This window comes from Calypte anna, chromosome 4 (assembly GCF_003957555.1).
Source record: "Calypte anna isolate BGI_N300 chromosome 4, bCalAnn1_v1.p, whole genome shotgun sequence".
Taxonomy (NCBI): Eukaryota; Metazoa; Chordata; class Aves; order Apodiformes; family Trochilidae; genus Calypte; species Calypte anna.
This window is the reverse complement of record NC_044247.1, coordinates 6590223-6617252: the sequence shown is the minus strand read 5'-3', so window position 1 is coordinate 6617252 and position 27030 is coordinate 6590223. Positions and strand designations below refer to the sequence as shown.

The 27030-nt window shown below is 42.7% G+C and overlaps 1 protein-coding gene across 4 annotated transcripts in view; it reads left to right on the top strand.

Moving 5' to 3' along the window:
• The window catches only part of FGF13 (fibroblast growth factor 13), a 240827-nt gene that overhangs the window by 183799 nt on the left and 29998 nt on the right, over positions 1-27030 (top strand). For all 4 annotated transcript variants that reach the window (XM_030449020.1, XM_030449022.1, XM_030449021.1 and 1 more), the window contains one exon: positions 4597-4700. In XM_030449020.1, coding sequence (XP_030304880.1) covers positions 4597-4700 — 104 coding nt within the window. The remainder of the gene's footprint in view (positions 1-4596; positions 4701-27030) is intronic.

Sequence of the window (27030 nt, the reverse complement as noted above, 5' to 3'; positions counted from 1 at the left end):
TAGAAGAAATAGCCAAACGTTGCTTTTTACATCAAAGCATGATACTGTTATAAACTTTTAACGTACCAGACCAAATATCTGATATTCCATCTTTTCTTTTCTTAAAGGCATTGTTTCATTCAAATAGTTTGACGTTACTCTAACAGGGCTTCTGAGGGTTTTAAAAAGATAAAATTTATGGGAATCTGTCCTTCAGACATTCATAGAAATTAATCTGTTTTTAAGATACCTTTGTTTTCCCCATTCCCTCAATTTTACATAAACTGATAGATTACAAAGCAAATCATAAAAAACTCCTTGTTGCTTGATACCAATATTCCAGGATGCTGAATACTTAAATATAATAGAAATATCCCAGAAATGGTTGCAGCTGGTCTGCAGTATCAGAAGAGAGGAGGAGTTAATCATAAAACCCCATATTTTTATATATTTTATCTATTTCTCTTTTACATAAGGTAGGTGCATAAACCTGCTTATCCTGCTCTAATGAAATATTTTTAGTGGAACTAACGAGAGAGTCTGTGGACCAGAATCCACAGAAGGGGCTTTCCCTGAGCCACTGCTAGCTATGACTATTAAGCAGACCAGGTCCCTAAAATCCTTTTTTCCAAGATCTGCAGAGAATCTCTCATTTAACTCATATCCCTGCTCTGTGGGGAAGCCACAAGAGCTGTAGCCCCCTCCTAATGCAGGGGACCCCTTTCTCCAGTCCATTCTCCTCTCCTTTGCATCCCGGAGTGCATTACTGTTCCCTTTTGTCACCCTCACTTACCATTTGCTCTGAGACCATTTGCTTTGTGTTCCATGTGACAATAAAAAGTCTCATTAAGGATCAGGAGAGCATCCTCAAATGGCCAGCAAAGCAATGGCACAGAGCTTGGACACTGCAGCTGCATTTTTTAGGGAAAACTGTAGCCACAGCCCACCTGCTCTCCAGACACAGTATTGGTCAGCTTTGGTTAAATTTCAGATTTTGTCTTCCACGTTTCATTAGAGATGGGAAGAGCTTACAGCCCAAATCCCCAGTTGCTCTTCTGTGCTTCTGGCAGCAGCCTAGGTCCAGGAGCCCACCTTCTCCCTTGTTTGCTGCTTAGTGCTGGGTGGGAATTTTGGCTGAAATTCCCTTCAGCTCCTGACTTGTGAGCAATTATTTCACAGAGTTCATCCACAGTTGCAACAAATTTAAAAGAAAGCTCAGATTTTGGAGCACAATTTAAGTAGGAAGTCAAACATGGAGTTCTCGAGTTGTAGCTTTCACCATAGAGGAGTTTTGCCAAGAGTCCATGTAATTTGAGGAAGTGCCTCATGGAAAGGATCTCCTGGCTGAAAAGCAGATTTTGTCTCATTAAATGTGTTAAAAAAGGAAAAGTTTTAAATCAAGGCAGAGTTTATTCCTGAATTTTGGCAAAACAAAGATTTAAGGACTGATAAAATAAGGAAATATAGGAAACAATCTCCCACAGAAAGCGTGTGAAGTTTGAGGTGACCCAGCCAAGGATTTCACAGAGCTCACAGCAATGTCATGTTCATGTACCTAGCTGTGGCCCACTGCCTCTTTGCAGCTCTAAATCTTTATCACCTTGTGTTGCACAAGGGCCATAGCAAAGATCATCTCTCCCTTAGGCATTGCCAAATTTTTCATGATGATGGATATTATGTCCTTATTTAAAACAGTGCAAATGTAATAGGGAAAGGCCAGGATGCAAAGAAATTTGCATTATGCTACACAAACTTCAGTAGCAAACAGTTTGTTTTCCTGTGTTTTGTTTTTTTTCCCCCTTGCTGCCATCTCTGCCCTCTTGAGGATCAACCCCTAGAAATGTGATAGCCCCTCAAACCTGTTGTCCATGGCACTGGAGGGTGCAGAGGAGAGGGTTACAAAGGAGGGGGCTGTGTGGCTCTGCTGTTGAGCCCAGCAGCATTTGCTGCTCACAGAAGCTGGGCTTGGTCTTGCTGCTGTGCAGACAGTGGAAGCAATAGCCACTAAAGGGGACAAGTCCCCATTTTTGGTGCTGTGCCAGCATTCCTTTGCCTTGGAGGCAGCAGCTGGGGCAACCTGTCTGTGTGTCTGGCTGGGCTGGTGTAGGACAGATGGACTTGGCAGCCCCCAGCAGCCTCTCCACCCCCTCAGCAGAGACAGCAGCATCAGAGTTACTGCCCCTCAACCCTTTTGCAACTCCTGATGGTTTGTGCTGCAGCAGCTGCTAATCCCGCTGATATCTAAACCAGCTTCTGAATGTGGCCAGGCCTCAGCTTGCCTCAAAATAGAGGCAGGGAAAACACGTTCTGCTGTTGAGGGAAGTGGCTGAGCACCCGTGGCAGTGGATGTCCCAGCCCTCCCTGGCAGGAATTGCTCAGCCTCGTGGCTGCTCGCTTTGCCAAGCCCAGCAGGGCCAGGAATCACTCACTGAAAACTCTCTCTCTCTGCCTTGTGGCTGTGAGCTCTGGCTTCTCAACTCTCCCAGGCTTTGCCCTGTCATCAGCTGGTTTACTGTCAGGTTTGTAGCACTATTTAGAGGGGAGCCCTGGCTCGTACCCTGGTGCTGAAAATGCCCAAACACTCACCCTACTCATAAATTTACCATTAAGAAAGTGCCTTTCAAGAAGGACCTCCAAGTTCTGCATGGATACTGAGCTTTAAATCGTTCTTTTCTGCCCACACGAGGATCAAATGTTGCTTCTTGGGCTGGAATTGCAAAAGAGGGCTCGCCAAAGGGAATATTTACTGGGTCAGGCAGGGAATATTTTCTCCCACAAATAAATTCAAGCACTTGATTGGATGAATGAGAAAACACATTTCCAGGAGCATTTCCCTAACTGAAGACCTAAGTTTTGAGTGCCAAAACTGCACAGAACTAGAGGATTTTCTTTTAATGAAGAGAAAGCCATTTCTGTTGGGTTTGTGCATGCAGGCGAGCGTGAGGAGGGGCTGTGTGTGTGTGTGTGTGTGTGTGCCTGCATGTGTTCTCATATATATGGAAGGAAACAAAAAAATAGGTGTGATTTTATTATCTCCTACATTTATTTGCTAGTTCTGGCTATATCTCCCTGTTCTGCTTTCCCTTCTACCCCCCCTTTCCCTTTCTCACTGCACCCCCTCTTCACTGGGCTGTGGGACTGAGCTGCTCTGCTTAGCCCAGGACAGCACAAAGAACTTGAGGTCCAGCTGTCTGCTGGAATAAAATCAGTTCTCACCTGAATTTAATCCCTCGACCCCCACGCACAATGTTAACTCCTGGCCATGCCTTTATTGCAATAGGACAGTCAGACATTTGCATTTTCCTTTTTTGCTACTCTCTTGACAAACCCACACCCAGAATTTAGGATCTGTTGTACGTTCTGGCAAGCTGCAAATTTTCTTTTAATTAATCATGACCATTTCGGAGTCGTCAAGCTGAAAAAGAAATTTATCATGGGTCGTAATTCATAGCTTATACTTCTGAAAATAATAAAAATATTTCAAATTCATCATTATGTTTCAAATTGGCTTCAGACAGTGACCATAAATACCAAACTTCAGCCTGAAGCAAACCGGAGTTTTCCAGCCAAGTAATAAACTGTTGGAAACAAGAGCCGAGTTGGCATTTTCATCCTATCTCTGCATTTATGCAGGAGACTGGAGGGAGATGCTTTGGGTTATGATAAAATTTCTTGAAAATTTTCTTAACTCCTCTTGAATTCTAATTGTACGTATTGAACACAGAGTACAGCATTCAACTCATTATTACTTGTGTTCAACTTTAACATCTCTATCAATTGAAGCTATGGCTGAGCTTTGCTTGTTGTTTTTTTTTTTTAATTTTCTCCCTTTCAAACTGGAGTCTTCATTCATTTTTTGAAGAGACATTTCTCTGCCTATAAATACAGCCACTATTAGCATGTATACAAGCATAAGCACAAGCAGAACACTCAGAGCAGCTCAATTTTGAAAGCACAGATTTAGGGATTGATCTAAAGAATATGCTGTCATTTCATTTCATTTTGAAGTTATTTAACTCTGGTTTTTCAAACCCATTCTCCTCTCAAAGAGAGAAAAAGAGTTTTGAGTAGAAGCATTTTGAGATGGAAATGAAGCTTTTTAACTTTTCTGAATTTTGTCTTGCACCTTCCTTTTGGTCAGAAGATGTTTTCTGAATTCGATCTGAATTTGCAAAAATAAAAAAAAAAAAAGGTTTTGATTGTCTTGAAAAATGTTTGGGTTTGGATTTTAATTTTTTTTGCACCCATTGTCAGAAAAAAAACAAACCAAAAAAACCCCAAACCGAAATTAAGTACGTTCAAGTCTGCTTGGCAAGACCCATCTGCTCATGAGGCAGGTAAGTAATTTTTTAGTCATTTTAGTTCTCAGTACATCCCATTCACCATCTTCAGAATGGGGGAGATGCACTGGGACTCTGTAGATAATTTCTGAGCTACTGCTGGAAGTTGCCATAGAAGACAACGATGGCAGCAGTGTTGTTCTGTAGCACCCACAGAATCCAATTTGTGTATGAATTAGCATTTTTTTATTCAGTTCTGGTAATTATGGCTGAATTCTCTCCCTAACCTGCATACTCTAAAGGATTAATTTTGCTCTCCATCTCCTTTCTCTCCTAGCTTTGTTTAACCTCATACCTGTGGGTTTACGAGTGGTGGCGATTCAGGGGGTTCAAACAAAATTGTATCTGGCAATGAACAGTGAAGGATACCTATATACATCAGTAAGTAAACATTTTTAATTCTGTTCTCTCTGAAATGATGGTAAGAACTTAGTAAATGAATAATTCACTCTTCCAGGGACTCTGCTTCTAACCTAGAGTCATGAGATATGACCACAGTATAGTGGGGAAAGTGTTTCAGTTTATTGCTCTGTTTCTGTTATGAATACATATGGATCTATGCAATCAAACTCTGGTGCCTTTGAGGAGAAATGATGCTCCTGACACGTGAAATAAAACCCCTGTGGCAAGCAAAACCCCAAACAGAAGGGAAGGTCTCAGTCACTGTGGACTGATAGTGCTGATCAGTGCAGGGTACAGAGGAAAAGGAACAACTCAGTGAATCCCATGCATGCCTGAACACATTTTATGTCTTCCTATATAATCTCTACTACTGTCATTAAAAAGGATTAGAGAAAGTAATTTTATTTTTTTCTATTTGGCCAGGATTTTTAAATAGAAATGAAATCAGGTGCCAAAATCTTATGACTTCAAGTTTCTGAGTGAGTAGAAAATGTTTTATTAGCAGTTTGGGTGAAGAATGTCAGCTAATAATTTTCAGTGGCATTTCTCAAAAGAGCAAACAGTTTTTATGAAAACAAACAAATAAAAACCCAGAGCCGCAATTTTTACAAAATAGACCATTTTTTCAATTAAAAACACTTATTTGAACTATGTTCAGGAGTTTTAATTATTAAAACTTAATAGTTTTATTTTTCCCAAGGAGGAAAGGAGAGGAAAATGTAATTTATTATCTACTACAAATTGTTCTCTTCTATGAATGACTCCCTTAAGGTGCCTGTAATAATAAGAAACATTAAGTAAACTTATTAAAACCTCTCATTTGTTTTGCCATTCTGACAGCTGGGACAGGGGGCAGCTTTGCATATTTTTCCTCCTGTGTCTGCCAGAGCAAAACCAGATTAGAACTGGCCGTGCTTTGAGGCAAAGGGAAATTTTGGAATTTTGGTGAATGGCATCGAACCCTGCTTTTTTTTTTTTTTTTTTTTTTTTCCTTTGGCTATTTGCTGAGTGCAGTTAATCCACAGAACTGTTTGCAGGGCTGTTAGCAACACAACCAGATCGTGCAAAGCCTTCTTAATCTTGTGTAATCACAGTCCTGTGACTTTCACAGTGGCATTTACATTTGCACTGCAAATGTACCTTTGCCTGCGCCGTGCATTTTCGTTTCCATGAGCATCCTCAGCCACCTTCCTTGCTGGCTGCCCACTCACTCTGTCCTGCAGCTTTCCACAGGCTCCGTTCTGCCCCAGGGAGCCAAATTTCTCCTGAGTCCCATCTCAAGGTTTGAGAGGTAGAGAGGTTTGTCCATAAAGTAAAATTCTACCCTTGCACCCAGGAGATGTGCTCAGTTTGAGTAAGTCAGTTCTGGCATTGCAAGGTACGTAGGTATATTTTTATTTTTGGTATATTTTTGCAAAGGTGCAAAAATTCTTGCAGGATGCAGAAAAATGGGATGGGGACAGGTTCAGTTGCTGTTAAGCTACAACAGAGCAGTAACTTCTCATTGTGAGCCACAACCCTGAAGGCAAAGGGGCCACTAAAAGGATGAAGCATCCCTTTTAGTATCCCTTGATGTAAGGAAGACTGGAAGAATTTCACCCTTCATTTTATGAAATCTGGCTTTTAGTTTGAGAGTTGTCTAGGCATCTTAGGCAGAGCTCAGAGATTCATTTTGGTTGTGATTTTTGGTATTTGCATTGATTAGAGATAGTTTTTCATGTGGATTCATATCTGACCATAAAATTGTGTCTTCACTGAATCCTTTAGTATCTGAATTGAATAGTTTATACCATAGCAAAATGAACTGGAGACATTCCTTAGTGACAGTGGTCATTTTTTTCCTATTCTTACATTTACTCCTTTATTCTTCTTTAAATTAATGGGTTGGCAAGGCCATAAACAGCCTTATGTCATGTCGTTGGGTCTCAAATTCTTTTTTTAAATACTCCTCACAAAGATGGCTGTCCATCTAATGTTGATCTACTTTTCCAGAGAAAGTTTCCAGCCAACTTCTCAGTAACACTGGGTTTATCACCTGTTGTTTTATGGTTTGGTTGTTTTGTCTTTTACAGTAATTGCAGCAAACTCTGTAGGTGGGCACAATCTATCTTGTGTCTCTGTTGATGGACAAGGACTAGTGAGGACCATCTGGTCCTCCTTGACCTGCTATGCAAAACAGTTGCCAGAATTGCAGTTCCAACACCATGTTTTAAGCATTTCTAGCACCTCTTTTGCTGATAATGGTCCTCTGAGCAAGGGATCCAGTCTGACAGTCTGAGATGTGGGAATTCAGCTCTGTTTTTTAGGCTGGATTCTTGGTTGATGCAAATGAATCCCAAGAGAGCTCAGCTGATTTATAACAGATGAACACTCACCTGTTCAAGGGATGCCAACTGGGAGACTGAGAAACAGATCAGCTCAAATAAATGACATCCATCTACACACCCTGAAGGTTTTCAAGCCCTTACAGGGATATGTTCCTGATGGGATTTGTCAGGAGCAGATAGATGGCAACATGGGATTGATCAGGAACAAAACCCCACAGAGCATTGTCAAATTCCTGAAGCAAGAATAAGGGGGAAAACAGAAATGTATTTAAATTGTAGATAACTATAAGAGGTAGTTGCACCTTTTCCAGAGAAATGAAATGAGCATTGATGATGCAATATAACAGGCAGAGAAAGTATTGTCATATATGTCATGATCACTTCCTTTCAGTTTGATGGTGACTCTAGCTTCTCATTCTTGTGTCTGTGCAGAACTGTTTCCTTCTTGCTGAAGGTTACAGATTAATTTAGGAAAGGGTTTGAAAACCACCTTACTATCATGCCATGCCTGTCCCTCACCCCATAATACTCTCTGTGCCTTGCACCTGGTAGCACCTTTTCACCTGAAATACTTCCAAAATCCTGCAGCTGATAAAGAGGTTGTTGAGCCCATGTCAATTACCTCACTGGTAAATAGGTAAATATGACATTTGGCTTATGGGGAGAAAAATAGAGGCTCAGATATGATTCCCAACAAAGAAGGGAAAGTAGTGGATCAAGGGTTGGGCTTGATGATCTCAGAGGTCCCTTCCAACCCAGACGATTCTATGATTCTATGAAAATTGAACAGGAAAACACATCAGTACTAACACACCAGATGTCCTAATTCCATGCACCTTGTGCTAAATGTCAGTATTAAATCACAGTTCCTTTTCCTTCTGGTGACTGTGGTGAATTCTTGTGTTTTGTTCCTCAGGGTTTATTTTTAGATTTGGGCTGTGCAGCAACAGAATTTACTTACTTGATTCTGAGTGTCCTGTATATGTAGAAAGCCCTAACCACAACCCATTACAGCTGTGGGCAGGTGCAGAATGGCTGTGGTTCCAGTTTGCAACGTGTTCAGCTCTGGCTTTGGAATTTTCTCTTCCTTCCCCCTGGCTCTGCCAGGATGGAGACTTGGGATATCTGACCATAAAGATGGTCTGTAACCTGGATTGCTTCACCTCCAGTGCCTGTACTCAAGGTTGAGGTGGATTTGCTTCATGCAAAAACTCTGCAGAGAACAGATATCTGCAGTCAGTTTCCAGAGTTTATAGATGGTTTGTGGTGTCAGAGCAAAAATAAGATCTTTAATGTAATGATAAAACCTCTCAGAAACAAGGCAGCAACTCAGCAAAGCAAGAAGAAAAAAAGATAACTAGATGAGCATAAATATATAATTAAGTCCATTTGTTGTAGAACTGCATAGAAAGACCTGGACAGCAGAGATAGGAAGTGACCTGGGTCCTCCCCTCAGCCTGTCCTGCTGCCCCTGCGTGCTCCCCTCCTCTCTGCACTGGCTGGAGAATGCCACAGAGGAACACTCCATTTGAAACATCTTTTTATTAGTAGCCAGATTCTTACCAAAGTTGAAGGGAGTTGTGTGACTGCATTTCCCAACCTGAGCCCACCCTCACAGTTTTCTTTGGAGAGGGACCTTGTCAGGACCTATTGGAAGCCAGAGCAATTCCTGCTGTTTGATGCTCGAGCATCCATCTCAAATCAAAGCAGAGGGTTTGATTCATCCCTCTTACAGTGTCATGGTGCTGCAGATGGCTTAAACAGTGTTGTGACACTTCTGTCTTGTGTAACCGCATAATGAATCATGTCCTTTTGTATTTTAGGATGGCTTTTATTTTATTTTATCTTTTTTTTTTTTTTTTTCTATGAATGACCACCTCTTGCAGCTGCCATATATGCTACACCTGAGTTCTTTCAGGTTTCACAGCCTATTAATTCCTTGTGTTCTTTTGTTGTCTTGAAAACTATTTTAAGGCTCTGGTTGTTGGACATGTAGTCCTACAGTTACTGCTTTCTCATTCAAGTGCTTGTGATGTGATGGAGGAGGCTCACAGTGATACAGAGCAGCAGCTGAGTGTAGTTTGCTGAAGGGAAGGCATGTATGTGGGTGAAGAGGATTGGGTGTACTGCCTGAGTTCTGCACAGGCTGAAACATAAACTAAAATACAACAAATTTAAGAAAAAAACCCAACAAACCAACAGCACATGTGAACATCTAGCTGTGTATTCTCCATCATGTCAGAGTTTTAAAAATCATTGGGTGATTGTCTGTGGAACAGAAATTTCTCCTCTAGAATATTAGCCTATGTAATTGCGTGCTTGTTAGCCTCAATAGAGTGTCAGAAACAGTAAAATTAAATATGAGCTGCTCATGACATCCTTCTGGCCAGTCTCAGGAGCTGTGCAACTCAGTTTGTAAGGAGTGTTTGCTTTCCATTGTCTTGTTCTGAGTTCCTGTGATTTATGGAAACATTTGATTTAATAGTGTCACATTCAAGTAAGCTTACAGCTGCTCCCAGGTTGGATATAGCTCTTGTCTAAGAGTCATCCTTCATCCTGACCATGTGTTATAGGGCCCAATATGTCCCTCCCTCCTGCAGCATTCTAACTCATTTATTGGAAATTCAGGGCATTCAGCCTTTTGTAGGATGGGTATTAGGCCAAATCTGCATGGCAGGGTTGTTTATGTATATCTTTGTTTGCTATTCTAGAATGTCCACAATTTTTGAGTGAATACAGCTGCTATATGTGGCTTCATTTTGCCATTTCTTGTCTGATTAACAGACTTAATTTTTTGATTTCTTTTCTCTGCAAGTGGCACAGAGTTAGCATGGGTTTAAGGAGCACTTTGATATAATAGCCTGTGCAGAATTTTCTATATGGTTTACCCTAAGAGAACATTCAGCTAATATTGTCCTCTGCATGTAAAAGAGATTGTCATATGCAAGTTTGGTACTTGCACAGAAAGCAAATATTGTATGAATTGTGCATGTTGATTATAGCCAAGAGAAGTTAAATGTGATTAAATTCTCAGAGTGATTCAAGAATTGGTTTTGGTGAGTTGGAGAGAAGAGAAGTTTGTGCATATTTTAATACTGAGCAGTGCAGTGGAGACCTGCTGTAGCTAATGGGAATGGCTGGGGCATTTGTAATGAATTACTGGCAAAGAGCATTTTTCCACTTCAGGGAAATAGCACAAACCAAGAGATAGGGAAAATAATCAGAAGCTTCATCTGGTTAGATTTGCATGTCAGTATAAATAACTTTTTTTACCACAAACGCTCAAGTGCAGATTATATCTTAATATAGTTTATTTGCTTCAGTGATAGGCTCTTAGATACAGCTGCAGCACATTTTCCTTTTCACCAGAACACCTTAATCTGTGCTGGATGACAGCACAACCTTCTCCCAGTGAGGAAGGCTGCCCTGGCCTCCCATGCCTCAGCATCCCACTGGCAGCCCTGCCTGCTCCTGCTGCCCCACAGCAAGAGTGGGAGAGGTGTGGGGTCAGGCTGGGACAGGAGCATATTCTAAGGAGCTTCCCAGGCACTGCAAAACCAGACTGAACTGCTAAATGTTTTCTGACACCTTCAACCATGAACACTGCTCGAAATTATGCTGGCAGCTAAGCTCAGCAGATGCAAACAATTGGGTTCAGCCTGACAGCAGTGGTGCAGAGCAGAGATGGATGCTGGCTGTTGCCTGAGACAGGAGGAGCCTGGTGGGTCTCCATGCAGCATCACAGCCTCCTGACAATGCTTCCCAGATAAACATTCCCTGCCTCAGCCCATTGCCAAGGGTTCTGCATGTGAATTTTGGGGATTAGTTGTGAGCTGGCAGAGCCCACTGCTCACAGACTTGTCTCCTGTTTGCTGAAGGGAGCAGCAGCCTGTCACTGAGTTTGCTGGGATATGGGATGCTCCAGGAGGTTGAGTCCCTGGGGAAGCAGTGTTTTCCTGCAGCAGGTCTTCCTTAGTTACTTATTTGATTGTCTTTCTTAATGACATGTGCAGCTGCTGAGTGATGGGGTGGAGAGATGAGTGCTGTTCCCTTTAGGTGCTTGTCCCTCCTGGTCATTCTGATTCCAGATTTTGGAAGACAGACTGCCTGCTGTCACAGACTGCCTGCTGTCTCCAGCAGAGAGGCAGGGAGGGTGTCACCCTTGTATGGGAGAATTATTATGAGACTCAACAAGCTGAAAGTGTTGGAGGTGTCATGCTATTTTTTTTTTATTTTTTTTTTTAACAAATCATCCTCCAGGCTGCAGGTGGTGGGTCCTGAGGATACTCAGCACCTTCTAGGATGAGGCCTCATAAGAGGAGCCCAAGCATGAGGAAGTAAAGGGCTGCTTTGGGGTTGTGCACTGCCCAGCTCCTGACAGATCTGCAGTTGGAGATCTGTGCATGGTTTCCTAACAGAGTGGCTGTTAAAAATCAGACCAGTTTCAATGTCCTATGAGATAAATAATATACATGTGAAGAAGATAAAAGGCTGGAAGTGCATCCACTCTCTTTGTTAGTCATTTGCTAATCAATGCAAAAGTCCTTGGGGGAAAAGATAGAAAGTCTTTGTAAGTTCGGACTTAGGATGTTTCTCAGAGCAGATTTTTGGGACTAGGCAAGTTCAGAAATGCAGCTGAAATGGCAACATAGCTTCTAAAGCCCAGGTTTTCAGTCCATTGCCCTGCTCACTGGGGTCACAGTGGCACAAAACCAACATGATGCCAAAAAGGATGCCTTGGCAAAATGTGGAGCTGGATCTGAGTTTGATAGTTTGGCACCTGGATCACAACACCACTTGCTTCCAGCATCGTGTTTCAGCCCCATGCCAGCAAACAAGGAATGCTGCATTCCAGGGCTTCCAGGATACTCACAACTCCTCACCTTCAGTTGCAAAGTGTGCTTGGCAAGCAAGAATTGTAAGCAGATAAGAACTGGAGCAGCCACAGTGGGTTGCAAAGTGCAAGAACAAGAGGCTTGCCAGGTTCTTGGTGTGTTCAGTAGGGACTGTGTATCCCCATCACCAAAGGAGGGATTAATGCGCTGTCATTCAGCAGAGCCAGTGAGAAATGGGCTGCTTTGCTCTCAGAAATTTGATGTGGGTGCTACACAGTGTAGGTGGCAGTATGGTGATGTGTGTGCCTCTTCCCTATGGGGCTTGGCTCCTCTGCAGTTTGCTGGGAAAATATGGATGTTAGTATTTATGTGGGGTTTTGAGTTGTTGTGTTTTGGTTTTTTTTTCCTGAGGTCCATGAAATATTTTAACTTTGGGGTGGGACTTTTTGCATGGATGTGTAGCAAGAGGACGAGGGGCAATAGTTTAAAACTTGAAGAGGGAAGATTTAGATTGGGTACTAGGAGGAGATTCTTAGATGGTGAGACATTGGCAGAGGTTGCCCAGGGAATTTGTGGAACTCCCCTCCCTAGAAGTGTTCAAGGCCAGGTTGGATGGGGCCTTGAGCAACCTAATGTAGTGGTAGGTGTCCCTGTCCATGGCAGGGGGTTTTGAACCAGATGATATTTAAGGTCCCTTCCAATCCTAGATGTTCTATGATTCTAACTTGCTGGGGGGTAAACTTGTGGTTTGTTTTTTTTTTTTTAATTTTTTAGAATGTGGCTTAATCAAAAGAAAACACTATTAGGAAACCTCAGCATCTTTCCTGTGCTCCCCTTTCCTTTTAGAAAGCTGCTTCTGCCCAGAAGGGCTTTCCCTCCCTCCCATGCTGCAGGTTGAGCTAATGAGCAGCTCCTGTCACAGTGACTCAGCAGCACTTCTGCCTTGTTACACTCTCTGTAACCTGCCAGGGAGAGGGCTCACCCCACCAGTGCTTGCTGCTGGCCAGGGTGGAGATGAATGTCTTAACAAGGACCCTGGAGCCATCAAAGACAGTCTCCAGGGGCTCCCCAAACCAACAGGAGATGGTTGATACTGGAAAACAAACGCAGAACTCAAGTAGAAACTTGACTTGGTGTGGCAGTGAAACACGAGGTTTCAGCGTGTTGATGAAGTCTGCAGGAAGGGTTCTCTGCTCAGCACATGGTTCAGCTGAGGGGTTCATTGCAATGGGATGCTAAGGGTGCCATCATTTTTGTGGGTTCAAATATCAGTTGAGGCAAATCCTTGAAAGAAAGATGCTGTAAATTACAATGATGTCGTGTTTGGCCTAGGAATGTCCTGAATCAGCTCACCAGAGGCTGGGGAAGCATGCTGAGAAAATATTAGGATAAAATTCTCCATCCCCCCCACCTTTTTTTATTTTTTTTTTGATTTTTTTTTTAATATGTACTCTCCCCTAGGCAGTTAGCCAATGACAAGCTAATGGCTTGAGAAAGATGTGTCCTCACTGCTCAGCCCTGTTGCTGCATCCCACTGATGTTTTCTTTATGAGTTAGCTGTTAGCTACCCCTGGCTAAGAATATGCAGGGAAAAAAAAGGAGTTGTGGTGAGATTGTGGGGCTGAAGGGGTAAAATGGGCTGAAGGAGAAGCTGACCAAGGAGATGGAAGTGTACCTGTTCCTGCAGGTCCATGTTCCTGCTCCTGTTCTTTTGCACTCCTGCTGGGCAGGACCCGGAGCTTTGGCTGCTGCAGCAGTGCCAAGACAAACAAAATCTATCAGCTTCTGTGCTAAAAGTAAGTAAAGGGCAGTTCAGTTCCCCAAAATGACTATCCAGCAACCCAGGCTGCATCATCAACGGAGCTGTTGTGTGGGGAGATTTGGATCATTAAACACATTCTTGTGTCTTTTTATCTTTGTGTAGCCCCACGGTTGCGACAGTGCTAAGAGGAAGGGGATTCAGTTCTGTTCCTATTTGGCTGCCTCAACAGAAATGTTTACTGCTTGCTGGCCGTTTCCATCCTTACAAACCCACTGAAAGCATCCTTTTCCTGGCAGAACTTTTATTGCAAGTGATGAGGTGCTAAAACAGAATCCAGCTCGACTGTAAAAGTTCAAAATGCATTTGTATGGTTGTCAGTCAAAAAGCATCTTCTGAAAAGCCTGCTTAGTGAAACTGATGGGGAGTCAGTGGGCAAGAAAAAAGAGTCATAAAGCCCAGGATTTTTAGTTTTATGGTTCTTTATGGGGAACTGTAGCCCAAATGAAGAGGATCTCCAAGGGAAACTGTGTTAAGTCAGTCACAGAGAGCCTGAATGCCATGCTCTTGGCAAGACTTCTCAGAGACACCTGTATGAGTCCTAGAAAGCAGAATAAACATGGTGTGTGATAAGAGAAGTTAGACAGGGACAAAGGAAAATGAAAATTTGGCAAATTTAGAGTGTCCTTGAAGACTTGGTTTCAGAAGCTAACTTCCCCACAGACAAGCTAATTCTTGGGGGCAGGTCTGCTGAATTCCTGGATGGAAAAGCTAAGCAGGGTCTGGGAAAGAAAACAAGTCTGCTGAATAAGAATTAAATTATAACCCTTGCATTTCCACACTGAACTGCTTTCATTAGGCAATCTACGATTAGCAAGGGTATCCAAAATCTATAATGGATTAGGGATTCTTTGGCTCTAATGCAATAGCTATTGCCAGTAGATTGGCTGATTTAAATAACTGAACAGATAAGACCTTTCATATTTTATGGTCTGTGGATTCTATAGGTGCTATCACGTTGTTTTTCATTTTTGTAATTTTACCCAAACAGCACTGAATATTGAGTGGTACAGTTCTTCTAAAACTAAATCCACTGTGAAGCTAAGCAAGACAGGCATGTTAATTGGCGAAGTACAGTTCTGTTTATTTAAAGTCTCAGGAGGTACCTAAAAATCAGCGAGCTAGTTTCAGAAGCACAGCACAAGAGGCTCTCTGCTTTACAAACCATTCTTCTCCTTTTCTTTCTCTGATGATTTTGAATGCACATTAATGAGGGAGTCAATTTAAACTCTCCATCCTCATCCCCAGAGCATTTGCAGATGTTGATAAATCCTATTCAGAGATAGCAGTGTTCCTCTTGAACCCAAGTGTTGGCAGGACCTTGAATTTGAGCTGACTGGGAATGAGCAAACCTCACAGGACTTGTGAGGACATGTTTACTCAAACAGCAGCTCCAGAACTTAATGTTTCAACAGAAAGGGTCTAGCAAACTGAAAAGGGCATGAAAAGGTCCTCATCTTGCCAGTATTTTTGGCTTCCAACTTAACTGAAAGACCTACTGTGTTTTTAAAATGAAGCTAACTCATGGAGCTGGCACACAAATTAGAAGCAGAGTTTCATAAATACAAAGGCTTCAGTTGAGATTTGAGACAAAAGTTCACATCAATTCTCATTCAATTTTCTTTATTTCACACCAGTGTGCTGAGATCCAGAGGAGCATTTGCTGCCAGCTGAGCCATATTGACACTCAGAGAAGGCACAATAAGCTCAGAGTAAATAAGTGAATGATCTGAAATAGGACAAAAAGCCAAGGAAATTCTAATAAGTGGGGTAAAGACAGTGCAAAGTGCAGATCTGTTCCCTTCACCTGATGAACTAAGTGTTTAATGGGCTTGATATAGCAAACCCTCATTTATCCATCCTTACTGAAGCAAGCAGTTTTCATTGCCTGTCTGCCAGAGGGAGAATTAATTTATCTGAGTAAGAGTTTCAGGATCTGGACGAGACAGCCATTGATTTACAACATGAAATTTCTATGTGATTAAAAAATGAACAGAGCATTTAGAAGGCCAGTGAATCTTAATGACCAAAGCAAGTCCCTGCTTGCCTGGAGACAGCTCCCAGGTCCTGGAACAGTCATCAGGAATAGGGAGAGCAGCTCATCAGGAATAGGGAGAGCAGCAGACCACAGTTCTGGGTGCCCAGGGGGTTTGTTTGGGGAAGACTTGAGCCCTTGGCTTGGACCCTTCTTTGGAACTGAATGCCCAGAACGATGCAGCAGCTGGACTAATGCTTTCCTCTGAAATAATTCAGCAAGTGCAGTACCAGGTGTTGTGTTGTTCACAGCTAATCCTTCTCTTCAAAAGCCTCACACTTTTGGATGTTTGCTTTTAGGACTGAAAATCTTCTGGCAAACCCATATGAAAATCTCTAGCAGTTCTCCAGGTGCGGGGGAGCATTGGCAGCTCTCAGCAGTGCTGTCACAGCACCAGGAGTGTTGTGGTGAGGTTCACTTCTGACATCTTTCTGGGCAAGGCAGTGCCTGTTTGGTCACAGAGGAGCAAGGATGACTCTGTTTGTGTTGCCACCATTGGGCGAGATGAAACTGGAGCCAGCTTCACTCACCTATTTTTGAAAATCTTGACTTTAATTTATGCTTTAGCTGCCTCTGTGTGAAACAAACATCTGATGTGTTTTCTAGGTGGAGAGGCTGGGAGCTTGCTCCATGGACAGTGGAGTTCAGCACACATTTAATTTGGCTTCTTCTTGGGGAATTATTGCAGCTGTGATAGAAAAGACCTGAAAGAGCTTGATGCTGATTTTTAATTTCTGTCACATTAGTTAATTGTTTCCCAAATTTGCATTTCTAATCAGTGAGATGCTAAAAAACACCTGTACTCTCTAAGTGTTGCACTAACAGTTTTTCTTTCATTTAATTATGCTTATAGAGACAATACTAGAATAGCAAGCATTTCTTATAAGTAACTTGTAGATCTTACAACAACATTATAAATAATATTTTTCTTCACAAAATTATGTCCAGCAGCAGTGTAAGGGAGAGGGCTTTTCCTGCTCATCAGCCAGTAGCCACTGGTGATACATCCTCCTGAACAGCATTGATTTGGTAGCTCTAATATCAGGGGTTTATGCACCATCTGTATTGCAGAGCCCAGGCAGTGCCAGGCTTAGAGGCTGTACAGTACTTTCCCCATGCTGAATCCCCAAAGATCTTGAAATTTTCAGCTGAGGAGGATGCAGTCTTGATCTGCAAGTAGCTTGAGAATCTCTACTAAGGAAACCAACCTCCTTTTTGTGCTGTTAACTGAGAAAATGAATACTGTCACCCTGGATGGGCTGTGAAGCTTCATTTGCTACCCAACAGCAAGCCCTCTGCACTTGCAGCCTTTCATTTAATTATCACAGGAGTGACAGGAAAAGAAGACAAGTGATTTTTTTTTTCCCCCCTCTCACTTAACACCAGGCTTTCTGTTGTTGAGCTGTTTTGTTTCCCTCTGGCTCTGTCTTCTAAACAGCAGTTGCTTCTCTTCCTAAACAATTGGAGTTAATGTGGGTAATTGTGATAGTTATAGCCTTTACTTTTTGATATAGCAATTTTCCAATCTGTACTTTTTTACTGAATCAAGCAACGTTGATAAAATTTAGCTGCCATTAGTCTGATCTCTCTGGAGACTGCTACAGCAAGGTGAGATCCAAACTCTTTCCCAGACAAATGTTGAGTAACCTAGAACTGAAAGTTTCCTATGCCTTGCACCCACTCGGGTTGTACCTTCCACACACCCAGATCTCTCTCTCAGCTGCAGCAAGGTCACTCACATAATGAAGGGAAGACTTTGTCCTTTGGTCCTCTGACTTTTGCTTTGATATTTTTAAAGCTCTGTTGGTAGAGTCTTACGGGGTTTTTACAGGGTCACGTGGTTCTTAAACCAAAGCACTTCAAGCTGGGGGTAGAGGTTTCCATTTCTGTAGGACAGCAATAAATAGCAGGGATATGTAAGTAGCCCACATCACTCTTGTTAGGAGAGAGTTTTGTGAGTTTTTATTGATTACTTCAAGAAAGGCTAAATATATTTTCCTTCCATCTTCCTGAAAAGTGGGTTCACAAAGCCACAAAAATTTCATTTCTCTCTTATCTTCAAGGTCCTGAAAGCCTGATGAAATTATATTCCCTTAAAAAAAGTCTTCTGAAATAATATTTTTGCATCACTACCTTCCTGATGCTTCAACCATTTAGTTTCTTAATATGATGATAAGGAAAATTTCTGCTACACAGAAGTTATGCATATAAATCCATAGAGAGAATAAAGAGAAGTGGACAACACCCAACCTTTAGCAAGGTTGTGGTGCTCTATTACATACTGGAACTGGGAATAAAACTTCAGCTGGGGTTTGGAGCTGGAGGCAGAGAAGCTTCCAACTAACAATAGGAACTGAAACTTGTCAGAGTTCAGGGCTTTACTCCAGTCTCTCCAAATGTAAAATTTTTGGTTCAGGCTCAACCTGGATTTAAGACAGTTCACTTGTTATTTTCTTTTCCCTTTTCAAATAGAAATCACCACAAAACTAGCTCTGTGTTTTACCTTCATAGCATGAATTTAATTTTCATTCATCATTTATTTGTTCTTACTGACTCATTCAGCCCTTCCTTCAAACTTCCTACTGGAGCAGAGATATTAGTCTGTTGCTCACATTGGTGTGTATGATATAGAAGGAGGACATCATGCCCCTAAGGCTAATTGCATCTTCTCTGAAAGACTGGCTGTGAATAATGCTTTGCTATGGCAAGTTAGAAGTGGAGCATTCTGCTTGAAAAGTTATGTGCATGCAGGCCAGCAGTCACCCAGTCATACTCAGTCCTCCTTGGAAACTTCTTCCAGTCATTACGTATGAGCAGCTACCATGACTCTTTAGTAGCTACAGGAAAGCTGGTGCTATGATCAGGCTGTCTTTGTTAATTGGGATATTAAGAGTAATTAATTATATTTCTGCTTAGAAAACCCAAGTTGCTTGTGGTTTGCAGCTACAGGGATCATTCAGGCCCACATCCAGAATCCATCAACCTCATTCCAAGGCTATAACCTTGCCTGCCAAATCCCATCAATGGTTTGTTTGTTATGATCAATATTAAATTATAGGGGCTTGGATCTGAACTAGTGGTGGTGAGACACTCAGTAGTCACTGTAGCCCTTTCCATATACCATCAGCACTGGGAAGGCTCCTGATTTAGAGCAGTGTCCTTGGTCACTGCTTCAGAGCATGTTGCTCTGCTGGGAAGGGTTGCACTGGGATGTGCAAACAGCAAACTGGAACCATTGAATGGCACATGTGGAAAGGGCCATACATTTCAAGCAGTCCTGGGATCCACCCTCTCCAAGCTTTGCCTCTCCTAGCAAGTCAGCATTTATTGCTGTTCATGTCACTCTGTCACTTAGGAGGTGGTTTATCAGTACATGTGACACCCTGTATTACAGCAAGCACAATACAAAGAGCACTGTCCCAAGTGGCAAGGGCTTATTTTGTGTCTCAATGGGATTGTTATCCACCATCAACTTGGATGCTGCATTCCTGCTCTCAAGCAGGAGGGAACTGCTCCTGGAGCAGTGTTTGGGCTCTCTCTCAGAGCCTCATCCCTCTGCACAGGAGAGGCTGCAGCTACACACTGCTGGTGGCAGCTAGGCTGCTCCAAGTGCTTCTGTTTAGAGATCACAGAATGGACTGGGCTGGAAGGGATAAGAAAGAGCATCTTGTTCTAACCCTCTACCATGGGTAGGGACCACACTAGATGGCTCCAAGCTCTAGAGAGCCTTACCTTGAACATTTTCAGGAATGGAGCATTCACAGCTTCTCTGGGCAACCTGTTTCCTTAAGCATGCATGGTGCACTTGTGTGTCTGCTTGGTCATCTGAGGGTGTATCTGACTCTACTAATAACATTAAAAGCCATTAACCAGTTCTGACAAAATATAGCAGATGAAGTGCATTTTTCGGAGCTATTACATTCTTGCAGTTTTCTTCAAGATAAGGCAGATGGTTAATGAAGAGCTGATGTGCTCATGGCCACAAGAAAGGAAACATTGCAGCATAGCTCAACTCTTAGCAAACCCAGGGCAAGCCAGTGGGGAAGCAGAAATGGTCTCAGGATGGGAACCATCAACACTTGGGCTTTTCTACCACTAAAGAATCCAACTGCTTAATGGGAGATGAGGTTCTGTTCAAGTGTCTGTTTGTCAAACTGACATCTTTTAGGCCCAGCTCTGTAGGTGTTGGGGCTGTTATTTACCTCTGGTGTAATGGATACAGCCAAGAGTAGTGTCTGTAGCATGGCCATATTGTTGTAGTTTCTCCTGAGAAGAAGGGTCAGAAGTCTCATTGAAATACTGAGTTTGTCCAGGGGCCAGGAGTGCAGTAAATAACTGTTCTTGGCTATATTACTGTGCAACAGTACTTAATAAGCAATCTGCATCCAGCAGGCTGATATATTTGGAAGTTGTTCACTCCTTTGGCATGCCAGAGCTCTACTCATCTGTAGTGTTGTTTGTAAAGAGTAAAGGTGACAAAAAATCAGGGTTAGGGCTATGTCTGTAATCAAAGACTGTAGCAACATGTTAATATTTACTATTACTGCAAAGGCTAAATTCCAGTCCTAAACAAAGTTTTGTTGTAAGGCAGGTGAGGATTTTAATCACAAAAGCATTCCTGAGGCATTTTGGGCACTTTATCTTCGGAGCCCTGCTCCTACAAGCAGCCAGCCAATGGGACAGCACCCACCTGCAGCATTTCTGTTTCCAGGGTTGGAAACTGGAAAATGTGTATTTGTGTGTGTGCATCTGTGTAGATTAAATGCTTTGCTTTTCCTTTAAGCTCAGCAGATCAATCAAAGTACCATAGTTCTTTGTAAAAGGAAAGACATTTTCATTAATTTTCCTCCCCCATGTGTAGCTTATTGCATTATACAGAAAAATCTCATTTGAGAAATCCTTTTGTAATGCAATATGCTGCAGAATAAAAAAAAAATTGAACTGTTTACCCCATGTATATTTTGTTTTTCAGTGATTTGGATTATACCATTAGTCTGTGTGTTGCATCAAGCGTTTCCTTGCCAGCCCAGGTGCACTAATGAAATTCAACAAGGTGCACAAAGACAGTTTGTGTTGTGCTGGCTTTGGGTGCTGGGAAGCAGAAGCACCTGTGTGCTCTAAAAATTCCATCTGGAATTTGGTATCTTCATCTGTGGTCTCTGGAAAACACCAGCAAGTTTAGATGCTCAGCAGAGTGTCTGGAGATAAAGTAAATTCAATGATCAAAGCAGCAAGTTCCATTTAAATGTTATGGGTGCCTATAAAAGAAATATTCCACCTTCAGTCCTGGATGCTTTACCTCTGCCCTGCTGCTCCTTTACATTTAGATGTAAGCACAAAAGGGTTTTAGCAGCTCAGTGAGCCTTAGATGCATCTGGGCAATGTGGTGGTGGTACCTGGCACCTGAGCTGTCCTGGGGACTTCAGCAAATGTCCTGTTGAGCTGGTAGGCAGGCATTCCCCAACCAGGTGACATGTCCAAAACACACCCTGGCAGCAAAGCTGAGGCTGGAATGCAATCTGGGCTTGAACAAAGTGCAGAATTCAAAAGGTTTCCCATTCGATGGGGTCAGGTTTCATCCTTCTTGGCTAGTGCAAGCTAGGATAAGGAATGTATTTGCTTGAAGAGTAGCAAGGCATATTCCCAAAAATTTTGCATTCTGAAAGGCTGGTGCAGTCACTGAGGATCCAAATCACTGCAGTGCAGGACTCCTGCTGTGTGCATGGGTTCAGTGCCTCAGGACACATGGCTGACCCACTGTCCCACATGTCACAGTGCAACTGGGTACCCTGTCCCACCCCAGGGAGCAGCCAGACCTTGAGGAAAAGCACAGGCAGCCCAGAATCCCCACTTCAGACCTCGGGTATATTTTAGGCAAGTGCTCTTCTGGGTTGAGCATCAGTCATTCTCTGCTAAGCTTCTATCCAGGTGAGAGACTAAAAAATCCACCTGCCCTGTGTCACTGTCCTTGACCAGTCAGCAGCACATCCGTGCCCCTTTGCTGACAGTGCCCTTCCCTGTGATAATAAAAGACATTTTAATTCAAGGGAAGGCAGGGTTTAGTAATAGAAACCATTTATTGATGAAAAATAAAAGATTTATTGAGAGAGAATTCTAACCTGCACAGTCTCATCTTATCTTTTAGTCTCTTTTTCCTTGATATTTTCTGCTCTAAGAGTAAAAACTTTAATATAAGCCCTACATTTTTGCATGCATGCATATTCAGGGTTGTAAATGAAAGGAGAGTGACAGTTTTGCATTTAGTAACTTCCCACCCACGCACCTCTCTTCTTTCTGATGCTGACACTTCAGCCTTTGAAACAGCTCCCAGGAGCAGCCCTCGGATGCAGACAAGTGAGATCTAAAGAGAGAACCTGGAGCTGCTACTGTTTGCATATGGCACCTGGAAAGGGCTTTGAAGAGGGGCATTTTTCTACATGAGCAGCTCAGAAATTGTTTCTTGTTAACTCTGAGGAAAGCCTAAAGCCACTTCTAAATAAGAGACTTTGTGAAGTTGTGTAAGGGCTTGTTATGACCAGGGAGAGGAGCTGAAATCCTGTCCTAGTGACATTAAAGGTGAGCTGGGCTCTCCTGCTGCCCACAGGACAGGACATTGGCTTCAGTGGGACTTCAGGCAGGTTTTCAGATCACAGGGACTCCTGTTGGCTTTTGCCTACCTGTTTCCGTGGGCATGAGTTGGATTTGGATTGGTGAGTAGGTGCTGCACTGCATCATTCTGCATCCTTAGCAGCAGGACAGGATGCTGGGGTGGCTGTTGGTTGTCCCCAGATCTTCTCTCTGGTGGGGTCCTCAACTCACAAGGGGGAGCAAAGGGTGAGTTACCCCGCTCCCAAGCTTCCAGTTCCCCCTCCCAGTTACTTTACCAGGTTGGTACCAGAAACTGCACTTAATTTTCCCTTTCAGTGGCTCCCTCTTCTCCTCTCACTACATCTTTTTCAGCTTGTCAATTGTCACTTCCTCTCTTTTCATGTCCACTATTCTAAATATTTTATTTATTACATTTCTTCCCACCCCCACCCCCCCATTTTTTTCCATCCCTCTCTTTTCCAGCAGAGAGAGAAGGTTTCCTTCCCATCGCCCCCTCCCTCCTGTTCCCAGGATCATTGCAGCCTGGTTCAAAGCTTGCTGGAGCCAATTGCAAGTGTGTGACTATAAAAATAACAGTGTACAATTCACATTTTGGAACAAAAAGAGTGGTTTGGAAACCTGTTTCTTCCCACTTGCTTCAGAGGACACCCTGGCTTGGAAGGGCTTTTCTTTTCCAAACACATTGCTCAAAATTGGCATTTTTTACAATGAAAGTAATTTTCAATTGGGAGTGGGAGTGGCAGGTGTATATATCCAACTCAAATCATATATATTTTGGGTAATTTAAAGTTAGCATAGCTGTGAAGCCTGTGTGGTGTAAGCCCTAATGCTCCTTAGCAGTTCACAGCAGAACAGTTTCATGAGCACTGTTTAAATTAGGATCAGAGTGGGTTTGCCTCCTGGAAGTAACAGTCCCATTTCTCCCAGGTAAAAGGATGTGAACTGCTTTGGAACATGATCATCTCCATGAAAAAGCAGCTGTATCCTTTAAGCACTGTCATTGTTATTCGAAAGTCAGCTTGTTAAAAAAAAAAAAAAAAAAAAAGGAAAAAAGTGAAAATGGGCAAAAAGTGTGTTGGTTGCTAGCAAAGGGATGTGAGCTTCAGAGTCTGACTGGGGAATTGTTGGGTTTATTTTCTGCAAAAGGAACCATGGAAAAATCCAGTGATAAAAATAAAGCTGGAAACTGAGCAGAGAATTACCAAAGGTGAAAGCCAATTTGAGAAAGGGGAGAGAGAAGGAATTAACAAAGCAGCAGAGATAGGGAAAGAAAGAAAGCAGAATAATATAAAATATGATATAGGACAAGTATATTACAGATCAGACAGCCATCCATCACATCTGAGATGGGTTTATTCTTAACTACGTATAGCTGGGCAAAAGCATTAATTTAACAATTTTTTCACATAGAAAATTACTTAGGGTAAAAGAAGTGTTGAGAGGGAATTAATTAGTGATGGGGAAAGTGGATGTACTGGAAGTTGAAGCCTTTGACACAGGGAGTGGTGCATAGGTGAGCCAGGTGAATGCAGACATTAATAATGAGGATTAAATGGGGCCACGTTTCCTGTCTTCTTTCTTCAAGGGTTTAAAACATTCAGTAATTTCCCTCAGAGGAAATAGGTTTTCTCCAGAGCATTTTCTCCCTCTGCACATAGGTGTATTTTTACCTTTAGTCTGCAATGCAACTTTGCACAGGGAATTTTCAACAATTTTGGTACCAGTCTGTGGCAGGAAAACCATTGCTGTTTCCTCCCACCAAAGAAACTTGCAAATTCTTTATCTGACTTTTGAGTAATTATTTTATTTGTTCACTGGAGAAGGAGATGTTCATTTCACATGCGAGTTCTCCTTTTCAGTTGAACATCATTAGGGTTTGAGTTTGATGGCAGAATTGCTGAAAAGAGACATTTGCAAAATGATTTGCAGCTCTACAGGAGTGCCAAAGAGGGAATGTTGCAATTCTCAGGAAGGTTTTGGTACTCACTCATCCTCTGCTCTCTCTTGGAGCTGCTGCTACATTCAGGGATCCCAGAGGCAGCACCAGCCCTTGTGCTTGTGCACCTTGGTGCTGGTGGGGAGGGGGATGGTGTTGGACTGAGTGTCCGTGCTCATTGCTCTGCCTCCTCTGGGAGGTTGGGGGGGCTGCCAGGGAGTTAACCCAGAGCCCTGCTACACAAAGGCAGAAGTGACTCTGTTATTTAGTCCCTTTTTGCTAGATAAGTGCTAGCTGGGCACTCAGAGTGCAGATGAGTTCTAAAATGTCAAGGTCTGCTAAGATCCCAGCAGCTCTCACAGAACACACCAATGGCAGATGATTTTCAGTCTACTTCATCCTGCCTGATTTTTTTCCCCACTAAGCAAAAAAAAAAGTTCTTTTTAAAGTTCCCCACTTCACTTTGGCTGTAGAAACAATGGCAGATATTTTGGGAATGGTTTTATGTGGTGAAATGCACACTTTTGAGATGTTTCCTCAACTTGAAGATGATTTGAAGGTACATGATGAAATTTTCCAGAAATTTTTATGTGGAGCTTGACACCAAGGATCAAAGTATCAGCATGAGTGGAAAAAAAAAAAAATTGTTAAAAGTGGTGTGAAATACAAGAGCAGAGGGTTAGCACAGTGACTGTTCTCCAACATAAATTAGGTATGCATCAAGCCTTCCCCTTGGTGCTGTGGGTGAACTGAGTTGAACTCGATGGCAAGGATCCATTTATAACTACCCCTTTTACAAAGGGATAGTCTAAGACAGTCAAGAATTTGAACTTTTCCAGTAATTTTTATTTCAGCATTGGCCTGTGATTAAAAAGGTTTAATACCTTCAGGAAAATTGCTGTTATTTTTTTAGCCAGTGGGAAGGGGCAACCCTGGAGCCAGGAGCAGTGATGCTGCTGACAGCTTGCAGTGCCCCAGCTCACCCAAGGCTGGGTTCTCTTTGGCCAAATCTTACAGCAAAGGCAGGCACTGGGTCTCCAAGCCTGCAGCCTGATTTCCAGAGCTTCATGCACCCAGGGCCTCTGGTCCCACCAAGAAGAGAAGATCTAAGCAGGCAAAAGTGGACGTGTCCCAGGGCTTGTCTCCAGGAGAGCAGTCAGACACAAAGGTTGTTGCAGCCACCAAGGATGCTGCACCATCAGTCTCAGGAAGTTTAACCCCTTTACAGGTCTGTGCTGCTGCCAGCATGGGTGATATCCCTCCCATCCCTGGTGTGGCCAAACAAATAATGTGTTTCTACACATCATTCTTGTTTCTACAATGCTGCTTTCAGAGCCCAAAGTGCCTATGATCTGGCCTATTGATCTGTAGGAGTCTGGCTTTAAATCAAGGGAGATGTAGATGTTGGTAGATTCAATACAAATTTTTAAGTGCTTTTTTTGGTTCTGTCTCATTGTTTTTATGATTTTAAAATACTTTTCATCTCCCTGCTAGAGTTACTTTTCCATATCAACTGATGAGTTTACCTGAATCTGTATTTTTTGTACTCAGAGATGGATTTTCTGAGTCACTGTTGCCTGGGATGTGAGTTGCCCAAGCTCTGTCCTTTTATCCCTTTTGGAAACGCTGTCAAACCTGCAACTCCTATCAGAGACTTGATTTTGTGAAAGCAGCAGTTGCTTTTGCCTCTTGACACAAGTGTGGTCCAAGTACCAGGGTTGGCAAAACCATTGCATTAGCATTTCTCAGCTGTCTGTGAGTGCTCAGAGAAGCCCAACGTTCATTCCAGTCCTGTGTCATCCCTGTGACATTAGCAATGTGTGTTTTGGTGGAAGTTAAATCAGTTCAGCACTAGCTGAAGAAGGTGATAATTAAACAGTGGTGATTTGCTCATTTAAATGAGGTAACATTTTTTCTCTGCAAATTCTGTCTTATTCTTGTCTATTGCTCTTTGTGTTCTGCTGTTCATTTGGCCCTATTTGCTCCACAGCAATGAGCTCTCTGAGGTGGATCCCTCTTCCCATTCCAATTTTTACCCGAGGTTTCTAGTTCTTATAACCATTCTCAAGAAGGAACAAATTACATTTCTGTTGCAGAGAGGAATGTGAAGAGGTTGTTGTTGCTTAAACCAGAACAAGCATCATCTTCATGGCTTGGTGGTTCCTGGAGCGATGGTGTTGGCTCAGATCTGTTTGAGGTCTCAGTTGCCATGAGAATTGATTTTGGTATGAGACTTTGCTTTCTGCTTATGCTTTGTACCTACTAGTAACCTATTTGAGACAGAAGAATGAAATGCAGCTGGAGGAAGGTCTTACCCCATGACCACACAACCTGAGGGTGACCAGGGCTGCTCACCAATAAAATCTCTGTGCTTAGATGTGGTGTCACAGGAAAGGTGACATGAACAGGATCCACCAAAGTTTTGCTGTTGGAGGAAGGGTGATTTTGCTTGTTTCAGCTGCAGCCTTTGAACAAGGGACTTTAAGCTCTGGCCTAGGGTGACCCTCACAAAAGGTAAAGAGCTCTTGAAGTCTGTTTCATGGACTCATTGATCTCTGGCTCCCTGGCAGACAGGGCAGCAGGTGGGGTGAGGACCAACTCCCTTCCCTTTGCCAGAATTTCACAGGAAAGATTTTAAAATGCTGATGGCTGATTCATTGTGCTTGTACTCAGAAAGCCACCTGGATGGTAGCACTTCTCCTCCAATCTCATCTCAGCCTTTCTACAAAATAAATTGCTGTCAGTCTG